The 21,695-nt window shown below is 41.9% G+C and overlaps 1 protein-coding gene and 1 pseudogene across 2 annotated transcripts in view; both read left to right on the plus strand.

Annotated features, from left to right (window-relative positions):
• LOC113428547 (alpha-2-macroglobulin-like) overlaps positions 1-5,659 on the plus strand; it is a 75,982-nt gene extending 70,323 nt beyond the window's left edge. The window contains 3 exon segments of the mRNA XM_087948822.1: positions 3,987-4,089; positions 4,741-4,782; positions 5,377-5,659. Of these exon segments, the coding sequence (XP_087804948.1) occupies positions 3,987-4,089; positions 4,741-4,782; positions 5,377-5,402 (171 nt within the window). The 3' untranslated portion in view covers positions 5,403-5,659.
• Positions 5,660-11,074: 5,415 nt separating this feature from the next.
• LOC148128572 (uncharacterized) lies at positions 11,075-20,923 on the plus strand (annotated as a pseudogene). Its single transcript, XR_015746275.1, has 5 exons — positions 11,075-11,207; positions 15,090-15,245; positions 16,064-16,119; positions 17,968-18,093; positions 18,466-20,923. The product of XR_015746275.1 is annotated as an uncharacterized LOC148128572 (transcript).
• The last annotated feature ends 772 nt before the right edge of the window (positions 20,924-21,695 follow it).

Consider the following 21,695-nt stretch of genomic DNA (forward strand, 5'->3'; position numbering starts at 1 on the left):
CTTAGATCTGGCCTGCAGGGCTGCCCTGGAAAAAGCAAAGTGTTAAGCCTGGATTCCCCAACGGGTGTTAAGGAAAACAAACTAAACAGAATGTACAGCGAAGTCAGATAGGAAGACAGGTAAATGTGTGAGATAAGCCTTCTCGTTAACACGCAGTAAAAATACAGATACGCTTGTGCTATCAATCCAGAATCAGATAACATTGTTCTTCCCATTGATTGCAGTGTTTGGCCTCTTCTCTCTATAAATGCATTATGTTGAGGCCTATATGGTGCAGACTTTTTATGTTGAATACCTGCCATTCTAAGTCTATTCTGGAATTTATTATTTGTAAATTCCGCACCATTATCTGTTATAAGAGTTACTAATTTCTTTTTAGTTTTCCTCTCTGCAAATTTTAACCAATTAAAGAAATTTGTATACATTTCAGTTTTTCTCTTCATTAAAAAACAGAAACCATACCTAGAATAGTGGTCCATTATGCTTAATATGTATTTAGCACCACCTACACTTGGCTTTTTAGGACCTATTATATCGGCAAATACTACCTCTAAAGGCTCTTTGGTAGTAAATCCATCAACTCTATTTGCCGGTATAACTTTGCTTTTGTTTTGATTACAAGCAGAACATTGCAAATACTTATTACAAGGTTTCAAACTTATTCCTTTAGATAGCTGAACAGTTCTCTTAATCATTTTAAAATTTAAATGACCTAACCTTCGGTGTAACAAGTGAATACATTCATTATGAGGTTTCTTATTTTCATAAATTGTGTTAGCCACCTCTAAACCATTATCATTTAACACATATAAATCACCTCTTAAAGATGCAGTAATTTTCTTACCTTCTTTTTCAATTAAACAAGTATCTCCCTTAAAGGTAACTATGTATCCTAATCTAACCAACATTCTAACAGAAAGCAAATTAAATTTAAGTTGAGGTACATATAACATTTTTACGTTCTCATTTATATAAGAACAATGTGCAATACCTTCACCTTTTGCTTTAATTTTCCATCCGTTTGCCAATGAGATATGTTGTGAATTCATGGACATTTTTACAATTTTTTTGTTATCATTTGTAATACAGTGGGACGCACCACTGTCAACCACCCATAAATTATTTTTTACAACTCCATTACTATACATTGCTAACTCATAATTCTTATTTCTTCTTTGATGGCTTACAGCATTCTGGCTTGCATTCTGGCGCTTTGGCTTCTTACAAAATCTTGCAAAATGTCCTCTCCCCCACAATTAAAACACTTTTAATTGCATATGCAGTAGGAGATTCATTATTTTCCTTTTGAGGTTGCTCCTCCTTAACTGATCTCTTTCAAGCCTTCTTCTGGCCTCTTCAATCAATCTGCCAGTGATATCAGTTAAAGTTAGACTTTCTTTAGGCAATATTTCAAGGGAAGTTACGTAGTCATCAAAACTTTTGTCTAATGAAGATAGCATTATGTAGACCTGGTGTAGCTCAGAGAAAATTAACTCCTTCTCGTGCAGTTCTTGAAAATTGCTTTTCATAGTATTCAAATGACTCAGCATGTCACCATTCTTTTGGAGATACGTGCGGAAAAGCTTCCGTGTTAGATTTATGTGAGCACCAACGTTATCTCGAACATAAATCCTCCTCAGTTTTTGCCAACACCCAACAGCAGTTTGCTCTCCGTGTATATGAACAAGTTGCTGATCAGTTAATGTAAGTCCTATGATGCAAAGTGCCTGTACATTTTTCTCTTTAAATTCTTCTATCTTTTTACTATCTTCCTCATCTTCAGTATCCCATTCTTCTACGTTTGGTGGGTTTTCAATTATGTTCCACAGACCTTCTCTTCGTAGAAGTAGACTACATTTCATAGACCATGAAACATAGTTTGTTCCATCCAGCTTGGATATAAGGGACAAACTTTGTAGACTGTCTTGTGCCATATTTCACTATATGGATATAAAAATATAATTGATAAAACACAGCTGTCTGTTTACTGTAACGTGTAACAACAGAAAATCTCACTTTTTACATAAACCTGTTTTTATCCTAGTTAAACTGACTTTGCAGTCTCTCTGGGCCCATAACCAGTGTTAAGCCTGGATTCCCCAACGGGTGTTAAGGAAAACAAACTAAACAGAATGTACAGCGAAGTCAGATAGGAAGACAGGTAAATGTGTGAGATAAGCCTTCTCGTTAACACGCAGTAAAAAATACAGATACGCTTGTGCTATCAAAAATATTGTTTATTCCATTTAAGAATTATAGCATAGTCAAATAAACGGTCCATTAGTCATATATCAATTTCAGTCAAGTCTTGTCGGGGATACTCTATTTGCAAAGTCCGTGTCGAATAGCCAGTGTCAGTACACATATAATAAATCTGTCCAAAACTTATCTTCTCTCCGTTGAGAAATATCTTCAAAGTAATCCAACACTTCTTCTCCTCCCGATCCAGCAAGAATGCAGTCTTCAATAAGCCAGCCAGTGAGAGCCAGAGAGTGCCTTGCTGCTTATATAGTACTTTTACAGCTGCACCCTTAATTACATTCCTTTAGCTTAAAGTCACATACACTTTATCTGACAAACCATGATTCATCATTTTATTATCTTTACCCAAAACAGTTAGGGTAAAACAATGTTATCCCTAACACAAAGGACCAACCCATGGTGCCTCTGCCTGCGAAAACAGAGCTCAGGAGGGCTGCACACATCCCTCCCAAGCTCCATTTTTGTTGGCAGAGGGTTGCAGGAGGTTGTCACAGCCAAAAAGGGAGCTTGGATGCCCGTTTTCACTGGCAGAACACTCAAGCCACCACAGATGCTCCCAACATGAGTGACGTCGAACTGGCCATGCCAACCCTGGCCACACCCACCCTGCACCCTGAGGTCAAACACAACCCTGGTGCTGCCCTCAATGAAATCGAGTTTGACACCCTTGCACTACAACATGAGAATATTTCTACTGGAATTCTCCCGATATTAAATAGTAGATAGTATCTTCTTAGCCAAAAGATGTTCAAATGACTTTCATTCAAATGACTTTCATTTGGGTTCCTGTAGTGAGCTGGTGATGGGCTGGGTGACTTCAAAGCTCTCTTTTAGGATTTTTTTTTGCCTTTAATCTGTTTAGGGAGAAAAAGCGATCCAACAGTTTTAGGACACAAAGAAAAGGAAGATTGAAAGCTCCAGATAGATTGGATTTTACAATGCCCATCCTTCCCTTTACAGTATATTTTAGGCCTTTTCCTTTCAGCTCAAGAATGTTGAAAGAGATTGGCGGTCTTCCTAGGGACATAGAGACTTCCATTGCATTTCTGTAGAGACGTAACTATTTCATATATGTAGCACAACTTCACTTTCTCTTTTATTAGGTCTGGTCCCACCCCCCTGGAACAATATCCTGTAGTAGTGCTTGATTTCTCACCCCTATGGTAGCCATGTCAAAATACATCCAGGGTTTTTAAGGATCCCTGCCAGCGTGAGGTCTCCAATAAAAGGGAATATATGTAGTTCAACATTTTAAAGATGTATATAGCTCGTGACAAGCTACCATATGTAGCTCAGACCAAGCTAAATCCAAAAGCGCTATGGGATTCCTGGAAGCTTAGCATTCAGATAAATCAGCCTTCAATGGACACAGAAATGAAGGACACACCATTCAGAAAAGACAATAAAAAGCTAAGAAAGAAACAAAATGACCAGATGACATCCTCTCCAGTAGCCTTCACCTAGATAAGCAGAGGCTAATACCAGATAAACAATCAAGCAGAAAACAACCAAGTAAAAAACTATCAAGGAGAAAAAACCCCACCAACACAGGCAGAGCAAGCTACTGGGTATAAACAGGTAACAAATTCAACTTCACCAGCACTGATGATGATACCGAGTCAGGTATAACGGAAACAACAAAGCTCAGAGAACAAAAAGGGCTATACAATGTGTTGCCTGCAGAAACCTCTCCGTCTTGTCCATAATCTCATTTTTCTCTGCAGGTACGCAACACAAGCCAGACTTTCTCCTTTACAGTGGAGCAGGAGACACCCGTCCAGGGTCTGAAGCCTGCCTTGGTCAAAGTCTATGATTATTATGAAATTGGTGAGAAGGGGACTGAATGGTGGTACTTCCGATCAGCTTGTTTAATTAATTATTTTTCAACATGAGGTTGTTCGAAATTTTTTCTTCCTTTTGCATTGGGAGGTTTAGGGCTCAAAAAGAGGAAAAATTAACGGCTTTCGGCTTTGCCGAAAGTGGGCATGTGTTTGGCCCTTACAGCGGGGATCCGCAACCCCCTGGCCATGGCCCTGTACCAAGCAATGGGCTATTCAGAACTGAGTTCTGTGAGAAGCAGGCTGGCACGCATGTGCATGTAGCTCAAGGGAGTGTTGGATTGGTGCATGAGCGGACATGCATGCGTCTTAACTCACATAAGTTGAGCTACATGCCTGTGTGTGTGTGCACGCCAAGCCACTGCTTACGTGGCCTGGTTCCCCTGTCCCTCACTGCAAAGGTTGGGAACTGCTACCTTAAAGCACTGCTTGGTGGGAAAAATCCATCCGATTCTTGGGGAGAGTTCAGGATTTTTAATGAGAGATAAAATTATCTCTCGCACAACATTTGCATGTAAAATTAGAGGACAACCGCTTTGTACTCCTGGAGCAAAATCCATACCATGAACCATATGATGTAGATCAAAGTCTAGGAGAGAGACACCTCAGCCCTGACAAACTTTCCTTTTTTGTGTTCCAGGTGAATTTGCAACAGCCAAGTACACTGCCCCCTGCAGTACAGGTAAAGCATGAGCTACCATTGGCCCAAATGTTTTTAGTTACATGTACTCCTGTATTTACGACCATAACTGAGTCCAAAACCATTCATTTGGTGACTGTTCAAAGTTACAACGGCACGGAAAACAGTGACTTACAATAGTTTTCGCCATTATGACCACGGCAGCATTCCCTTGGTCACTTGATTAAAATTTGGATGCTTGGCAACTAGCTAATATTTATAATGGTTGCAGTGTTCTGGGATCACATGGTTACCTTTTGCGACCTTCTGATGACCAAAATCAATGGGGCAGTCAACCATATTAGTAGCTTAACAACTGCAGTGATTCACTTAACAACTGTGGCTTGAAAGGTTGTAAAACTCACTTAACTCGCTTAGCAATAGAAACTTTGGGCTCAGTTGGGGTTGTATGTTAAGGACCACCTATCGTTACTTCTCTGGCTTCTTTTAGAATGACAATTTGTCCATTTAGTCTGTGTGCGGACAAAATGAGGAGGGGGTGATTTCATTTTGGCGTTCTGCCTCATGCCCACCTAAACTTTGTTTTTTTATCAACTTTTTTTACTTTCTTACTCACTAACTTTTCTTCCATGACAGATGATATCAAGGAAGTCCACATATAAAGCATAAGGATTCAGCTCATGTTTTCTGGAATAGCACATTATCGGAAAGAATGAATCCCGTAGAAACTAAGGAGGAATATGATTTTATATACAAACGTATTAAATGCTCAGTACTAAAATGTTTTAATATTTTGATTGTAACACGTTTTTTTCAACTGTAAGCCACCCAGTGTCATTGACTGAAATGGGTGGCTATAGAACCTGAATGAATGAACGAATGAATAAATAAATAAATAAATGTTTTCAGGATCAAGGTAGCTCCTTTGTTTTTCTTCTCATAGCTGGACACTTTATTGATTATTTCCCAAAAGGGAATCAAATGTATATTTCCACCAGTCCTGGTAGCAATTTAAATGGCATGCTGTAGTGCTGAAGACTTTGTCTTTCTAATTTTGGGGTGGGGTAGGGTGGAGAATAGGGAGATCTTTTCTTGGGTAAAAATAAAAATGTAATTTTATGTTCAATTGGGTATCTCAAATACTTCTATATCTTAGAAATGCTGGGCAGCTTTTTTTCCACTAAGCATTCTGTAATTCTTTGCTGCGTGTATGATAGTTTTTTTAAAAAAAGGTGTCCATAATTTAAGGGGAAAAAAGGGTCAGTCCATCTAATTAAACTGGACAGGCAATACAATTAGTTGAGCTATATCTCACCTACATTACTACATCCAATTTTGGTTCCCACACTGTAAAAAAGATGTTGAGACTCTATGAAGAGTGCAGAGAAGAGTAACCATGATGATTAGGGGGCTGGAGGCTAAAACATACAAAGAACGGTTGCAGGAATTGGGCACGACTACTCTAGTAAAGAGAAGGGCCAAGGATGACATGATATCAGTGTTCCAGTATTTGAGGGGCTGTCACAGAGAGGAGTGGGGGTCAAACCATTTTCCAAAGTACCCGAAGGCCAGACAAGGAACAATGGATGGAAACTGATCAAGGAGAGATTTAACCTAGAAATAAGGAGAAATTAGCTGACAGTGAGAACAATCAACCAGTGGAACAGCTTGCCTTCAGAAGTTGTGGGTGTTTCATCACTGGAGCCTTTTAAGAAGAAACTGACCAGCCACTTGTCAGAAATGGTATAGGGTCTCCTTCTTGAGCAGGGGGTTGGATTAGATGACCTACAAGGTCCCTTCCAACTCTGTTGTTTTGTTATTCTGACATGCTTAACCCAAAAAATAAAAGGTCTGAGGAGAAATACAATAGCATCTGCTATGACTCTGTTATTCTACTTTATTGTAAGGCTATATGAATAGAACCTTGCAATTCTGAAGGTATAAATCTCCTGTCGTCACTTTTTAACTGTTTGATCCATTAGGACGGGTCCTTCCTAGGTTTCTTTCTCTGACACATGTCTCTAAATTACAGGATTGGTATTAGGACAGTGCAGTGCACATATGTCATTGGCTTCCCCCATTCCCCCCAGTAATAGATACCACTCTAGGATTGGTGCCAAGATTCGAAGCGTGCTTTTGCTGTTGCAACCATTATCGCTTCTTGCCTTGCCAATGAACCAGGGAGATGCAATGTAGTTCCAGATATCATGAAGAGGAGTGTCAGAGCCAAGGACACTTCAGCAGTTATTTGCCAAAGCCAAAGACTTTTTCTCATGACAATACAATGAAACTCAATTGGACAATATAACCTGCAACACTGGGGGAAGAATCCTATACTTTTAATTATGTGGGCTTGCGTGGGAATTAGCTGGTTTTGCCCTAATCAGTGGCGAAACGATGTACTCAATAAAGTTTTGCATTCAGAGATTGGATTGTCTCGATCGTGCTCGCTTTGGTTAGATTCGTCAATAGGAATGCTGAAATTTAGACTGAAATGAGGAAAGTCAGTGGAGTGACAGCAAAGAAAGTTTAAAAAAAGAAGATAAACTTTAATGTTTTATAAATGAAATTCTGGAACACACACACACACACACACAAGGTCTCTAGGCATCTGCAGGTACTTTAAAGAAATCCAGAAGGCTTGAAAAAGCATAGAAAGAGAGTGGCACCTTCTCAAATATATTTATACAGCTATTTTCAATATTATTTTCTCTCTTTTCTCATTTCATGACCCTGTAATTCCTTTACAGGTAATCCTTGGTTTACAACATTTCATTTATTGACCATTCAAAGTTACAATGGCACTGAAAAAAAGGAAATTACCATTTTTCACACTTTGGATGGTTGCAGCATTCCCACGGTCCTATAATCAAAATTCAGATGCTTTGGGTTATATTTATGATAGTTGTACTGTCCTGGGATCATATGATCACCATTTGTAACCTTCCCAGCTGGCTTCTGACGAGCACAGTCAATGAGGGGGAAACTAGATTCATTTAATGATGAAGCATGATTCGCTTAACAACTTGCAACAAAAGGTTGTAAAATGGGGCACAACCCGCTTAACGACTATCTAGCTTAGCAATGGAAATGTTGGGCTGCACTGTGCTTGCACATCGAGGATACTGTATGTTGTCCCCAAGAACCCATTGATAACTTTTAAGAAATCCGGAAGAGAGGTTTGAAAATGCATACAAAAAGGGTGGCACCTTCTCAAAAATATTTCTACCACTATTTCTCAATAGAATTTGAAGCCTCCACAGAGGAAGCCAAGAAAATCAAGTTGTGATTTTTGTCTCTGCAGTTGAAGCCCTTCCCCCCCTTTTTTTAGGAGTGTTGCAAATTGAAAATGTGTAGGTCTTCCATCTCATGGTCATGGCTGCCCTCTTGACTTTTTTTCTTTTTTAAAAAAATATACTTTATTAATTTTACAATTAAAATAGACCAACAACACACACATAAATGCAAGAGAGAAAAAGAAGACAAGAAAGAGAGAAAAAAGAATAGAAAGAAAAAGATAGAAAACAGAGAGAAGATAGAAAACAGGGAGAAGGCGGAGTCTCGTCGCTGCGATACAGCTGCTATCTCGGGGCTCTGAGATAGCAACTGATATCCCCGCTCCTGGTCGGTCCCAACGGACCTAAACCGTCCCGTAGAGACGGTGATAGTAAGGGGCGCGTTCTGTAGATCCCAGGGACATCGCAGGTCCCTGGTTGATCCAGAAGAAGCCCTTTTACCATCGGCGGGGAGGCAGCCATTAAGCTGCTGAAGCTGGGACAGCTCTGGAAGGAAGAGATCGCAAGAGAAAGTGTATCGGCTTGGTGAGGACTTTTTTTTTAATGTTAATATTCAGGACTAAAGGACACTCTAAGAATGAGAAGAAATCTGTAAGATTCTTGACAAAACTGACTTAGCGGCGATTTTTAAAGAGAAATGTCAAAGTGAGGCTTGGCTTTTTACTTTTACCTTTTTTTTTTTTTTCTTTCATTGAACTTCTATGGTGATCTAGTTAAGCAGACTGGTTTTTTTTCTTTTATATTTACTAGTTCTTTTTTCTCCTTTTTGACTGTTTATATTTTATAAAATAGAGGCCCCCTTTAGTATTTTTTTCTTTAAATTAAATATATATACATATATTTTCGTTCTTTTTAGGCTTTTTTAAGGGGGAAGAAGGGGGAGTGGTTTTAAGAAATTTTGCAACACTGCCAACTAGAGGCTTGAAAATATCTTATTTGAAGTTGAAGTCCACAAGTCTTAAAGGGACCAAGTTTGGAGAACCTGCTCCATAGAGTCGCAAAGAGCCCAGCATTTAGCAGCTGAACAACAACAAAGAGTTAAGCAACAGGAGTTTTCTTGGTTGCCCGGGTTCTGCCGATTAAATCCACCTTTTCCTTAACCCTCGCCTTTCAAGGTCTGGGGCTTCCAAGGGCACTTATCAGGCCCAGCCTCCCTCAGAACCACCCCGCAAATGGAACCGCGAAATTCCAAGGCTTCTTTGCCAGGGAGGGGGCGTAGACGGGACTCCGCTTCCTTTTCTCCTCCTCCTGCTCTTTAGTGGTCCCTCTAGGCTTCGTGACTCGTTTTCCTTAACCCTTGAGTGGAGACTCCAAAACTTCCTTCAGCCCTTCCTTTTTAAAAGGGCGCCTTCAAGATGATATTTCTTCGCCTAAGCCGGCTGAAGGTTCCTCCCGCCAGCCTTTGCCATCCCTCCTCCTGGTCCAGCCTAGAGAGAGAGAAAAAGCTAAAATTAAAAAGGTCACAGAATCACAGACTTGGAGGTCATGTAGTCCAAGCAGAAGACCCCCTACAGAATCACAGAGTTGGAAGGGACCCTAGAGGTCATCTATAGTCTAACCCCCCTGCTCGGTATTCCCTGGCAAAGGCAGCCCTACATCAAGCATCATGATTTATTCGACACTTCATCTGCCCATTTAGGTATCATCAATAAAGGATAATATTGGTAGCTCAGGTTTAAAAGGAGGGGTCCTTAGTGCCCTCTGAGTTGGCATGCTTTCTTGCCATCCTGTTTATTTATTATTGATTTATTTAGAACATTTATATTGCCGCCTACTTGCACAAGGCGACTTACAGTACTTATGTACACAATATAAAAGAAATAAAAACAACAAGAATAGAATAGAATAGAATAATAGAATAGAATAGAATAGAATAGAATAGAATAGAATAGAAATATTGGAATGGAGTGGAGTGGAGTGGAGTGGAGTGGAGTGGAGTGGAGTGGAGTAGAGTAGAGTAGAGTAGAGTAGAGTAGAGTAGAGTAGAGTAGAGTAGAGTAGAGTAGAGTAAAATAGAATAGAATAGAATAGAAATATTGGAATGGAATGAGAAGAGAAGAGAAGAGAAGAGAAGAGAAGAGAAGAGAAGAGAAGAGAAGAGAAGAGAAGAGAAGAGAAATACTGGAATGAAATAGAATAGAATGGAATAGAATAGAAAAATTGGAATGGAGTGGAACAGAGCGTATGTAAATTTTACCATATGTAAAAGTTATTACCATAACCTTGAATTACGCCGTCTTCAGTCCGATCTAAGTATAGTATATAAAATCATACATTGCGATGTCCTACCTGTCAATGAATACTTCAGCTTCAACCATAACAATACAAGAGCAAACAATAGATACAAACTCAAGGTTAATTGCACCAAACTTGATTGCAGGAAATAAGACTTCAGCAACAGAGTGGTCAATGTCTGGAATACTCTTCCTGACTCTGTGGTTTCTTCCCCAAACTCCAAAAACTTTAACCTTATACTGTCTTATTATTGACCTCATCCTTTTCCTAAGAGGTCTGTAGGGGGCGTGCATAAGCGTCCCTGTCCTATTGTTTCTTTTTATTTTTTCTTATATGTATCCATTTCATGTATTCATAAGTATGTTTATACTTTTACCTGTTATCTTATAATCGCTTGAATAAACAAACAAACAAACAAACAAACAAACAAATAAATAAATATTTTTTTTAAAAAAAGATAGCTGTTGATGTTACCTAGTTTGGGTTATGAAAAGTCTACAAGAAAAGAAGCCAGCTCAAAGAACACTAAAGACCTCACAAAAAAGAACAAGAAAAGAAAAAAAAGGAAGAGACTTGCCGGGCGTGGAGGATGGGAATGGGAGTCCGTCCGTCCCCCCATTCCCATCCGCAGGAGGTCACCGAATCCGGGAAGGTGGCGTCCTAACATTTGCCGGCTGTATCTCCGAGGAAGAGAGGAGAAGAAAAGCTTCTCCGGCCAGCGCAGAGTTAAGGGCGGCGAGGGGAGTCGCCCCGCCCCCTCCGTGGGAAAGGCGGTGCGGATTTTCCCACGCCCGGGGGAGAGCGTTGCGCGCTTGCGGGGGCGGGGAGGACCGGTCCACGGTTGGAAAAGCGAGCGCGGAATCCAGAGGGAACGATGCCGCTGATCCGGGCCAGGTCTTCCCCTGGAGGGGTGGAAAGGGCCGCGGGGGAGCCCGAGCAAGGAGGAGGAGGAGGAGGAGAGACGAGTCGGGGGCGCTTCTGCATCCGAGAGACAAGAAAGGCCCCGCGGGGAGTCTCCTTTCTCGGCTTCTTGGAGTGGGTTCTCTGAAACGGGCCTCTCTGGGATGTCTGTCTGTGTTGTAAGCTCCGAGTAAACCTTGAGTAGACACTCGAGGCACGTGCGCCGGTGTCCGAAGACATCCAAAGGAAGATTTCTGCAAGAGAGGTGAAGCTGCTATCTGATTCCCCCCCCTGCAGAAATCTTACTGAGATGACTTCGGACTTAATAGTGAATTGCTACTTGGCTATGTCATTTGTAGAAATACCGAAGATGGGTGTTATTCAGGGGCTAGGTCATCAGGCACGTTTGCATCTTGTCCTTATTTTTTTTTCCCCTTGGTGAAGGTCATCCTTATTTTTTTTTTCCCCTTGGTGAAGGTCGCTCTTTCCCTCCCGACCCCCCATTCTCAAGCTATGCTACTTCTTCCTATTTTGCTCCAATAAATTTTTATTGAATTTTACACAATTAAAAAACAACACAAATATAAAAACAACACAAATACAATTTTTACAACGTTGTGACATCCACTTTCCCAGTTTTTGTTAACTATCTACCTATGTATTTAAGTATACATTTATTTGTTTATATTATTTTTTTGTTCTTGCTGTCCTATCATCCAACCAATTATACCATTTTTTTCCAGACTGTATAATATTTCTTTTCTTCCCTCTCTTGTAATTCCAACGTGAGTTTTGCCATTTCTGCACAATCCATAATTTTCTTTATGATCGTATCGTCTGTGGGAGTGCAATCTAATTTCCAACTTTGAGGATAGGTTATTCTTGCTGCTGTTGGAATGTGTATTATGAGGTATTCCATTTCTTTTTAAAATGTTCCTCTGATTATCCCTAGCAAAAACATTTCAGGCTTAAATTCTATTTGAAATCCAGTAATTTCTCGCAACACTGTTCTAATTTATTATTATTTTTTGTCCTATTTTACAAAGTTTAAACTTGGCCAAACTTTTTTTCTAGGAATCTCTCCCTGTAGCTCTGCTGGGCTGTCTTCTCTCCACCATGGACTACGGGGAGTCCGCAAGTTATGACCACAATTGAGACCCAAAATTCTGTTGCTAAAAGAGACCTTTGTTAAGGGAGTTTTGCCCCATTTTGCGACCTTTCTTATCGCAGTTGTTAAGTGAATCATGGCAGCTGATGAGTTAGTAATACGGATCTTAAGTAAATCTGGCTTCCCTGTAGACTTTATTCACGGGAATTTCAAGAAAGGGGAATCGAATGGCCTAGGGACACAGCAATATGAACCAGTTGCCAATCATCTGAATTTTGATCACATGACCCTGGGGATGCGGCAAAGGTGGTAACTGTGGAAAAAACAGTTGTAAAGTCATATTACAAGGTGCTTTGGAGAATTAGTAGACCCTGATCCTATCCCTGTGATGGCAAACCTATGGCACGTGTACCACAGGTGGCATGCAGAGCCATTTGTGCCGGCACGCGAGCTGCCGGCAAACTTACCTCATTGCGCATGTGCACGCCTCACAGCTGATTTTCAGCCGGTTTGAAGTCTTTTTCAGCTTCTCAGAAGCTTCAGGAAGGCTTTTGCAGGCTTCTACAAGCTTTGTAGGCTAAAATCTAGCCCCATTTCGTCACTTCCAATTTTTTTCGGAAAAAACAGGAAGTGATGAAACGGGGCTAGATTTCGGCCTACAAAGCTTGTAGAAGCTTGAAGAAGCCTTCCTCAAGCCTTTGGGAGGCTGAAAAAGGCCTCAAATCGGCCGAAAATCAGCTGTGAGGCGCAGTACAGGTAAGGGAGCGGTGTGTGTGGGGGGGATTGCGTGTGCATGTGTAGGGAGCATGGGGGTGTGCGCAGATTGACTTCTGGGTGCTGGCACGCGAGTATGAGCGTGCAAGTGCACACACAATTTTTGGCACAGGAGCCCAAAAAGGTTAGCCACCATTGTTCTATCCCAAAGTATTGGTTGCCTCTCGATTATCTATACATATCAAAGCTGACTGGATATCAATCAGCTTTGGGTGCGGGGTTGGACTAGATGACCTGCAAGGTCCCTTCCAACTCTATTAATCTGTAGTTTTTTATTTTTATTTCGGGAGAAAAAAAAACACCAGCTTTGTAGCCTGGTCAGGAGTGGCACCAATGTGGCTAGAGAGAATAACCAGCCCGTGTTCTTAATTCTGTTCCATGTTTCTCTCCATTGTAAATGTAAAAGTGGGGAGGTAGGGAGGTCAGAAGAGGAAGTAACGGTAAGGTATGTTGAGCACATGTGGGATAAACCTAAACATTAAGCTCCATTTATTTTGGGTTTCGTGTTTGATTGATAGGCTGGGGCTGGCATGGGCTCACTTCAGCTTGCTCTGCAAACAGAACTTTGGAAAAGTTTGACCAACTGCAGGATTCTTGGTGGTGGATTGTGTCTACTATTATTGCCTTTATTGTCAGAGTACAACATGTGTACAAAGAGATTGGCTGAGTCTCCCTTCGTGCACTCCCCCGCCCCCCAACACAACTCACAGTGAGGACAGAAGTCCCTAACCCAGTTCCAATCTTATTACAGTAGGTCAGGGGTCCCCAACCACCAGTCCCCGGACCGGTACCGGTCCGTGGATCATTTTTTACCGGGCCGCAAAGCTTGGGCGCCGCCATCTTGTTTCAACGGCGCTTCCGGGTTTTCAGTTGCTTCCGGGTTTTCAGTTGGAAGTGCTTCCGGGTTTTCAGTTGGAAAGCGGTGTTTGGGTGCTCGCACCTTAGTTTCGTCGAAGGGGGGGGGGCGGCTTCGAACGAAGAGCCGTCCCGATGGTGGTGGAGTCTCGTGTTACTCAGGTACCGGTCCGTGGAAGAATAAATAATCGTGAAACTGGTCCCTGGTTCAAAAAAGGTTGGGGGCCACTGCAGTAGGTGACCTTGTTACACAACACACCGGCCCCGCAAGTCTACTATACTATGTTGACATGAAGTTATTTTCTGTTCAGAAGTCTGACAGCCCACAGGTAGAAACTGTTCTTCAGCCTGTTGGTGAAAAACAGCTTCTATCCCAGGGCAGTAGCTCTGTTGAATTCTACTGTATAATGCAGCGTTGGTGCTGTGTCGGGGGTTTTGGTTCAATGTGTGAAGTGTGAAGGATGTGTGTTTGTGTTTATTTTCATGGTCATGATGTGCACTGAAGATGGTGTTTGATTTCATTGTATGAGGTGCAATGACAATAAAGTAAAGTAAACTAAAGTAAACTATATCTCCTACCCTATGGTATGAGAGTGAAGAAGTACTGACTGGGGTGTGAGTCATCCCTGAGATTTTTCCTCACTCTTCTAAGGCAGCGAGCCCTAGCAAGGTCATCTAGTGGTGTCAGGGAACAGCACACGATGTTTTGTGCTGTGCTCACCACCCTCTGTAGTGTCTTTCTATCCGTGGCTGTCAAGCCAGCATACCACACCGTCATGCAATATGTGAGGACGCTTTCTATTTATCTATCGATTAAAGGAGGTTATCAGTCATTGTTCCACGTCATTCTTTTGCAAGACCCTAAGGAAATGGAGTCCCTGTTGGGCCTTTCTGGCCACCTGGGGTATGTTGATTTTCCAGGTAAGATCTTCGCTGAGGTAGACTCCCAGGAATTTAAAGGAGGAAAGTATCTCCACACAGCCCCCCTCGATGTAAATTGGGGCGGGTTCCTCTCTCTTCTTCTGGAAGTCTAACACCATCTCCTTTGTCTTGCTGATGTTTAGGTGCAGGTTGTTTTCTAGGCACCATGAGGATAATTTTTGAACCTCCCCCCCCCCGTACGCTGCTTCATCTCCACCTGTAATGAGACCCAATATGGTATTATTGTGATGAGAAAGGAGTTCTCTTTGCTTTCAGGCTCTGGCGATCTTTGAAGAAGTTGCTGTCTGCTTTAAGGAGGAGGAGTGGACGTTGCTGAATGCAGACCAAAGGATTTTGCCTCGTGAAGTCATGGAGGAGATTCAGAAGACGCTGGCTTCCTTGGCTAAGGAACAAGGGTAGGCTTCAAATTTTTTTAGCAAGGGGCACTCTGACCTAATGATTGGGTGGGTGTGGCTGGGTGGATGTGGCTAGGTGGTGGTGTGATCAGGTGGTCATGTGATCTGGTGGGTGTGGCTAGGTGTTCATGTGGCTGGGTGGGTGTGGCCAACTTGATGTCGCTTCTTTGCCCTAATTACCTACAAAAAGATAGTATACCAAAAAGTTGTTTATTATTTTGGTGCATTTAATACTTAAGCCAAGGGTCTTCAAATGTGGCAAATTTAAGACTTGTGGACTTCAACTCCCAGAATTTCTGAGCTAAGATGACTGGAGGAGGAATTCTGGGAGTTGAAGTCCACAAGTCTTAAAGCTGTCAAGTTTGAAGACCCCTGACTTAAATAAAAGACTGGGGGAAACCAGGCTTAATAGAAGTGACTGTGAGAGGGATCTTGGAGCCTTAGTGGAGTTTCTTGTGAGTTACGTGATTCTTATTATTTGGGAATTAATCCCCTCGAAGGCTTAGTGGCTATGCTGTCTGATTTTCTCAATGGCTCTCCCTCGCAAGCACTGAGTGGATTGTTTATCTAGCTTGCAACATTTTTACAAGGTGTTAAATGCTCTTGGCTGAACGCCCAGAAGTTCAATTAAGCCTATTAAGAGCTTTCCCTTGCTGCTTGTTTTTCTGAGGTTACTGGGGGCTCTCCGAGCCCTGCAGTCTTAGGTAGGGGCTCTCCTGAGCCCCTGCAATCCCCCAGCAGCCCACCCCTGGTAAAGATCCTTACCTCCTCTATTTGATTAAGAGGGATTCCCTAAGCTAGGCATTACCTTGTGAAAGAATGTCAGTCGTGTATTTCACCTTTACATCCTGTGTAGAAAAACAGCACATAACAGGTGAGTAAAACAAGGACCCAGATTGTTGGGGACAATATGCTGACTCTGTAAACTGCTTCAAGAAGGCTGTAAAAGCACTGATACATAAGCTATTGCTATAACAGAATGACAGAGTTGGAAGGGACCTTGGAGATCTTCTAGTCCAAACCCCTGCTCACTCAAACCCTGTCCCATTTCACACAAATGATTGTCCAATCTCTTCTTAAAAACTTCCAGGGTTGGAGCATTCACAACTTCTGGAGGCACGTCGTTCCCCTAAATTAATTTAAAACGACTATTAATTGTTCTCACTAAAGTTAAATTCTTGCAGCTAGACTAACCTTCTTTGCAAATAGGTTTTTGTATCATGTTAGCTCTTGTTACCTTCTTTGTAGCTAAGAATTATCTGCCTCTAATTGCTTTCTGGCTAAGCCAGGGATCCTGTTTAGATTGAAAAATATGTGTGGATTAGGAACCTTTAGTTTTTATTATTATAATACCATGTTTCTCATATAATAAGGCCGGGTCTTATTTTTTTTTGAGCCCCCCAAAAATGGCTAGGCCGTCTTTTTGGGGGTGACTTAATTTCCCCCCCTTGCATCTTCGGGCGGGCAGCGACGGCTTGGATGTTGACCTTGGCGTTGGTGGGGCACTTTGTATCGGGGTCAACGCAGGCAGCACCATATCCGGGTGTGCAACAAAAGTACTTCCTAACGGCAAGCCCCCCCACCATTCCTCCCATTTCACATGTTTTAACATAGGCCTTAATTTGGGGGGAGGGGCTTAATTTCATTTCATGCCTATAAAACATGCTGGGACTTCCTATTGGGGGAGGCCGTATTGTTGGAGAAACATGGTACTTTATTTGCAGTCACAGGCCAAAACACAAGTACAATAAAAGAAGAAATGGGAAAATTAATCATGAACAATTGGTCACCAAAAATTTGACTAAGGGGAATTACAGCGTTCTCCTCTGATGGTTACAGCTCTTTAAAAAAAATTGGAAACCTGAGAACTGATGTATGAGGAGCCATCCCCTAGACAATATAAGAACAAATTACTAACATTGGGTCTAGAAGGGTCAGTTTCAAGGAGACACAGTAACTTAGATCTGCCTATGTTATATATAGGGCAATATAAAAGCACATGCTCCACAGTTTCAACCTCAGCTCTGTCATAGGGGCATAGCCACTCGTTGATCAGGAGCCTCTTAAATCACCCATCCAGTAGTGCTGAGGGCAAGACATTAAAACGAGCTAGGGAGAAAGCTCTTCTATACTTGGGAATGGTTAGAGTGTAAAAATAGGAAGCCAGCCTCAGTCCGTAATACCTTTAGTTTTGATTATACAGGTGTTCCTTGACTTACAACAGTTCCTTTAGTGACCATTTGAAGTTACAATGGCACTGAAAAAAGTAATATGACTATTTTTCACACTTATGACTATTGCAGCATCCCCATGATCCCATGATCAAAATTCAGATGCTTGACGATTGACTCATATTTATGACAGTTGTAATGTCTCAAGATTATGTAATTACCTTTTGGGGCCTTCTGAGAAGCAAAGTCAATGGGAAGGCCAAATTCTCTGTTACTTAACAACTGCAGCATTTGTTTAGTGGCAAGAATGTCATAAATTGGAGCAAAGCTCACTTAACAACTGTCTCGCTTAGCAACAGAAATTTTGGGCTCAGTTATTGTCGTAAGTTGTTGACTTGGCTATATAAGCAAGTTCTTTCTGTTTTATTTCTGGGTAGAAGCAGAGATAAAAATGTTTGTTCTCTTCATGTTTTTACCACTCGAGCTAGAAATGCATTGCACTTTTATAAATGTATAGCCCTTTTTATATCCATTTTGATTTTCTGTCAAAGGAATTCTTCTGGCTCTGGATCAGATGCCCCTGTTAGATGAAAATCTGCCAGCTGAAGGCTTCAAGGAAGAAGTAGACAACTTTACAGGCAATTTGTCAGTTGGTCGATGGGATCCTGGTGAATCAGGTAAGTTGGGTGGGGAGATGTGAGAGATTTTTGGGGAAGCTGGGAAAAATGGATGAGTAGAGTAGAGTAGAGTAGAGTAGAGTAGAGTAGAATAGAATAGAATAGAATAGAATAGAATAGAACAGAACAGAACAGAACAGAACAGAACAGAACAGAATAGAATAGAATAGAATAGAAATGGAATGGAACTCCCGGACTGGTCCCCGTTCTTTCCCACTGTCCGATTCCGCTGCTGTCTGCACAGGCTGCTGGCGAACCACAACAGAACCTAACATTCAGCATTTATTTCTCTTTGTCCCCCCATTTGTCTCGTCTGCAGTTCACCCCAAATCTCTTTCTCCATTGGTGTCTTTTCTCTCTTTGTTCTTGCAGGTGATGAAAAAGAGAACACTACAAATAGCAAAGGGCAAAGCAGGGAAACTGTGCCGCATCAGAGAAGGAAAAAGAGACCCATTTCAACTGAAAATGTGAGATTTGATGAATTCCGGGTGCAGCAAGGAGGCTGTGCAGGAAAAATAGGCAGCCAAGATCTGGCAGGAAAGAGTAGGCAATTCTCCTCTTCTTATGGAAAACTATTGGCTGAGATCTCCAGCCCTGCAACCCCAAGCAAAGTCCTGGAATTGGAAAGGTCATGCAAGGGTTTGGAGTGCGGGAAGGGTTTCAAAGAGAAGATGCACCTTGTGGTACATTAGCGAACTCACACAGGGGACAAGCCATTTCAGTGTTCAGACTGCCGGAAGAGCTTCAGTTGGAGTCATCACCTGATTGGCCATCAGAGGACCCACTCAGGAAAGAAACCATTTCAATGTCCCGAGTGCGGGAAACGTTTCATTGATAACAGCAACCTCACCAAACATAAACGAATCCACACGGTTGAGAAGCCATTTAAATGCGCAGAGTGTGGAAAGAGCTTCAACCACAGTAGCACCCTCTCCTCCCACTGAAGGATCCACAAGGGGGAGAAACCATACACATGTGCCGATTGTGGGAGGAGTTTCAGCCAGTGGACAAACCTGAACACGCATCAGTGGCTGCATACAGAGGAGAAACCCTACAAATGCTCGGAATGTGGAAAGGGCTTCTGTCAGAGTAGCAATCTGTCTTATCATCAGAGAACCTATGCGGGGGAAAAACCATATAAGTGCTCTCAGTGCGAAAAGACCTTAACGTGTGCCAGCACACTTGTATTACACCAGAGGATCCATAGTGGAGAGAAACCGTTTGCTTGCTCGGAATGTGGTAAGAGCTTTACTCAGCAGATACAACTAACTCAACACCAGAGAATCCACACTGGAGAAAAACCGTATGAGTGCCCAGACTGTGGGAAACACTTCAGGAAGTGGATGAGTCTTATGACACATCAGAAAGGGCATACGTTGGAAAAACCATACATATATTTAGAGTACGGCAAGAGTTTCTCTCAAAATAGCGGTCTGTCGTACCATCAGAAATCTCATGCTGGTGACAAGCCGTATAAGTGCTCTGAGTGTACACAAAGCTTTGCTTATAGCAGTACTCTCACTTTACACCTGAGAATCCACTCTGGGGAGAAGCCGTTTGCTTGTACCGAGTGTGGAAAGAGCTTTACTCAATGGATACACCTGACTCGACATCAGAGGATCCACACAGGGGAGAAACCTTACATCTGCTCAGAGTGTGGGAAGAACTTCTGGCAATAGACACACCTAATTGCTCACCAGCGAGTTCACAGAGGAGAAAAATCGTGCAAATCACCAGGCCAATTGCTGAATTACAACTCACAACACCCCTCCTCATTTCCTGTGATAGTGGGAGCTGGTGGTACTTGTAATATAGCTACAACCACTAAGTGACCAGTTGTCCAGTCCTCATAGCAGTTGGATTTTTCAATAGAAAGTTGGCACTTAAATCCCGTGCCCAGTTCATTTCTAGAACTGGGGAAATGTTCGTTCAAGCCAATATTTCTATCCTTTTTTCCTAATGCTTTGGATTTTAAAGATGGCGAGGAAGGAATCTATAGCCTATTGTAAACCAGTTTGTAATGTGATAATTCCATTTTACAGGAACTAAAATCTCAGTCATCTCCAAGGCTGATCCAGTGAAAACTGTTGGTTTACAGATGTGTTTTACAGGTAATCCTCAACTTAACAACTACAATTGAGCCCAAAATTTCTGTTGCTAAGGAAGACAAGTGGGTTTCACCCCATTTTATAACTTTTTACAACTTTTCTTGCCACCGTTGTCAATTGAACCACTATGTCGGGCTCCGAGTTCACTCGGAGCCCGTCAGCTCTGAATATGCCTCAAAGCAATGTCATGTCATGTCACCTTATCTCTGCTGCTGCCGGATCTGTATTTCTGCTTGTGTGCTGGCAGATGGCTTTGGAATGACCTAGCAGAGTTGAGGATGGATTCTGCAACAACTGTGGGGATGGAGGATGGATTCTGAAGCAACTGTGGGGCTGCAGGATGGATTCTGAAACAACAGCGGGGCTGCTGGAAATGGCTCTTTTCATGTATTGATGTGGAGCATATTGTTAAAGGGGGTTGGGGCACATATAGGTGGTAATTAAGCCTTAGGTTAAAACATGGTGAAGGTGGCACCAGATGGGGATAATTTAGTGAGGGTCAGAATAGGGTAGGGATGTAGACATGTTACAGGGTTAATAGCATTTAGGGATAATGGGTTAGGCATGGCCAGAATTAGAACTGTGTATAGGCCTGGGTGTGGTAGGGTGTGTCTCATAATAATGGTAATAAAAGGAAAGGGAGCAAACTCAAACCCAACTCTAACCTTGCCTGGCTTTTAGTCTTTCTTGTCAGAGAAGAGTATTTGTTGTTTGCTGAGCTAATGAATAAACCATCATTGCACTACAAAGGAGCTGGAGTTTGTATTCATTTCAGGGCAAATCTTCAATACTCAAGGACTGGCTGAGACACTACAGTTCTTAATATATCTGACTTCGTAATTGAATTTGCTTGTTAGAAAGTTGCAAAAAGTGATCCCATGATTCCAGGTCACTGCAGCTGTCATAAATATGATGTAGAAGTCTGAATGATGAACATTGTTAATATGTGCTTGCTTTTTACGTGGATTTTTGTTTTGTTTTTGTATTTTTGATTGTGTAATCAACAGACTTAGTCTTGGATTTCCTTGTTTCTTCCCCACCTCCTGTCTTTGTGATTTCTGCCCAATGACATATAATAGAGAATATGAAAGTTTGCTGATTCTTAGGGCTGTTTTGGTTCATCCCAGGCAAGAGTTGGTTTTTCTATGGATATCTAGTGTAATAAATACAATGGTCTTCACTGTGTCATGTATTTTCTTTTCTTTTTGCCTTGCAAAACATTTCCAAAGGGAGTTTGAGCCCTTCAGACTAGGAATCCAATATCAGGTAGATTTTATTTTGTATGGCATAACAGAATAGAGAAGAGAAGGACCAGTGAAGAGAAGGACCAGGGGAGACATGATAGCAATCTTCCAATATTTGAGGGCCTGCCACAGAGAGGAAGGGGTCAAGCTATTTTCTAAAGCACCCAAAGGCCAGACAAGGAATAATGGATGGAAACTGAACGAGGAGAGATTTAACCTGGAAATAAGGAAAAACTTTCTGACAGTGAGA

The sequence above is a fragment of the Notechis scutatus genome, unplaced genomic scaffold (genome assembly GCF_049901735.1).
Source record: "Notechis scutatus isolate UNSWTSFEM ecotype Mainland unplaced genomic scaffold, rNotScu1.2 NSCUSCF23, whole genome shotgun sequence".
NCBI classification, from domain to species: domain Eukaryota; kingdom Metazoa; phylum Chordata; class Lepidosauria; order Squamata; family Elapidae; genus Notechis; species Notechis scutatus.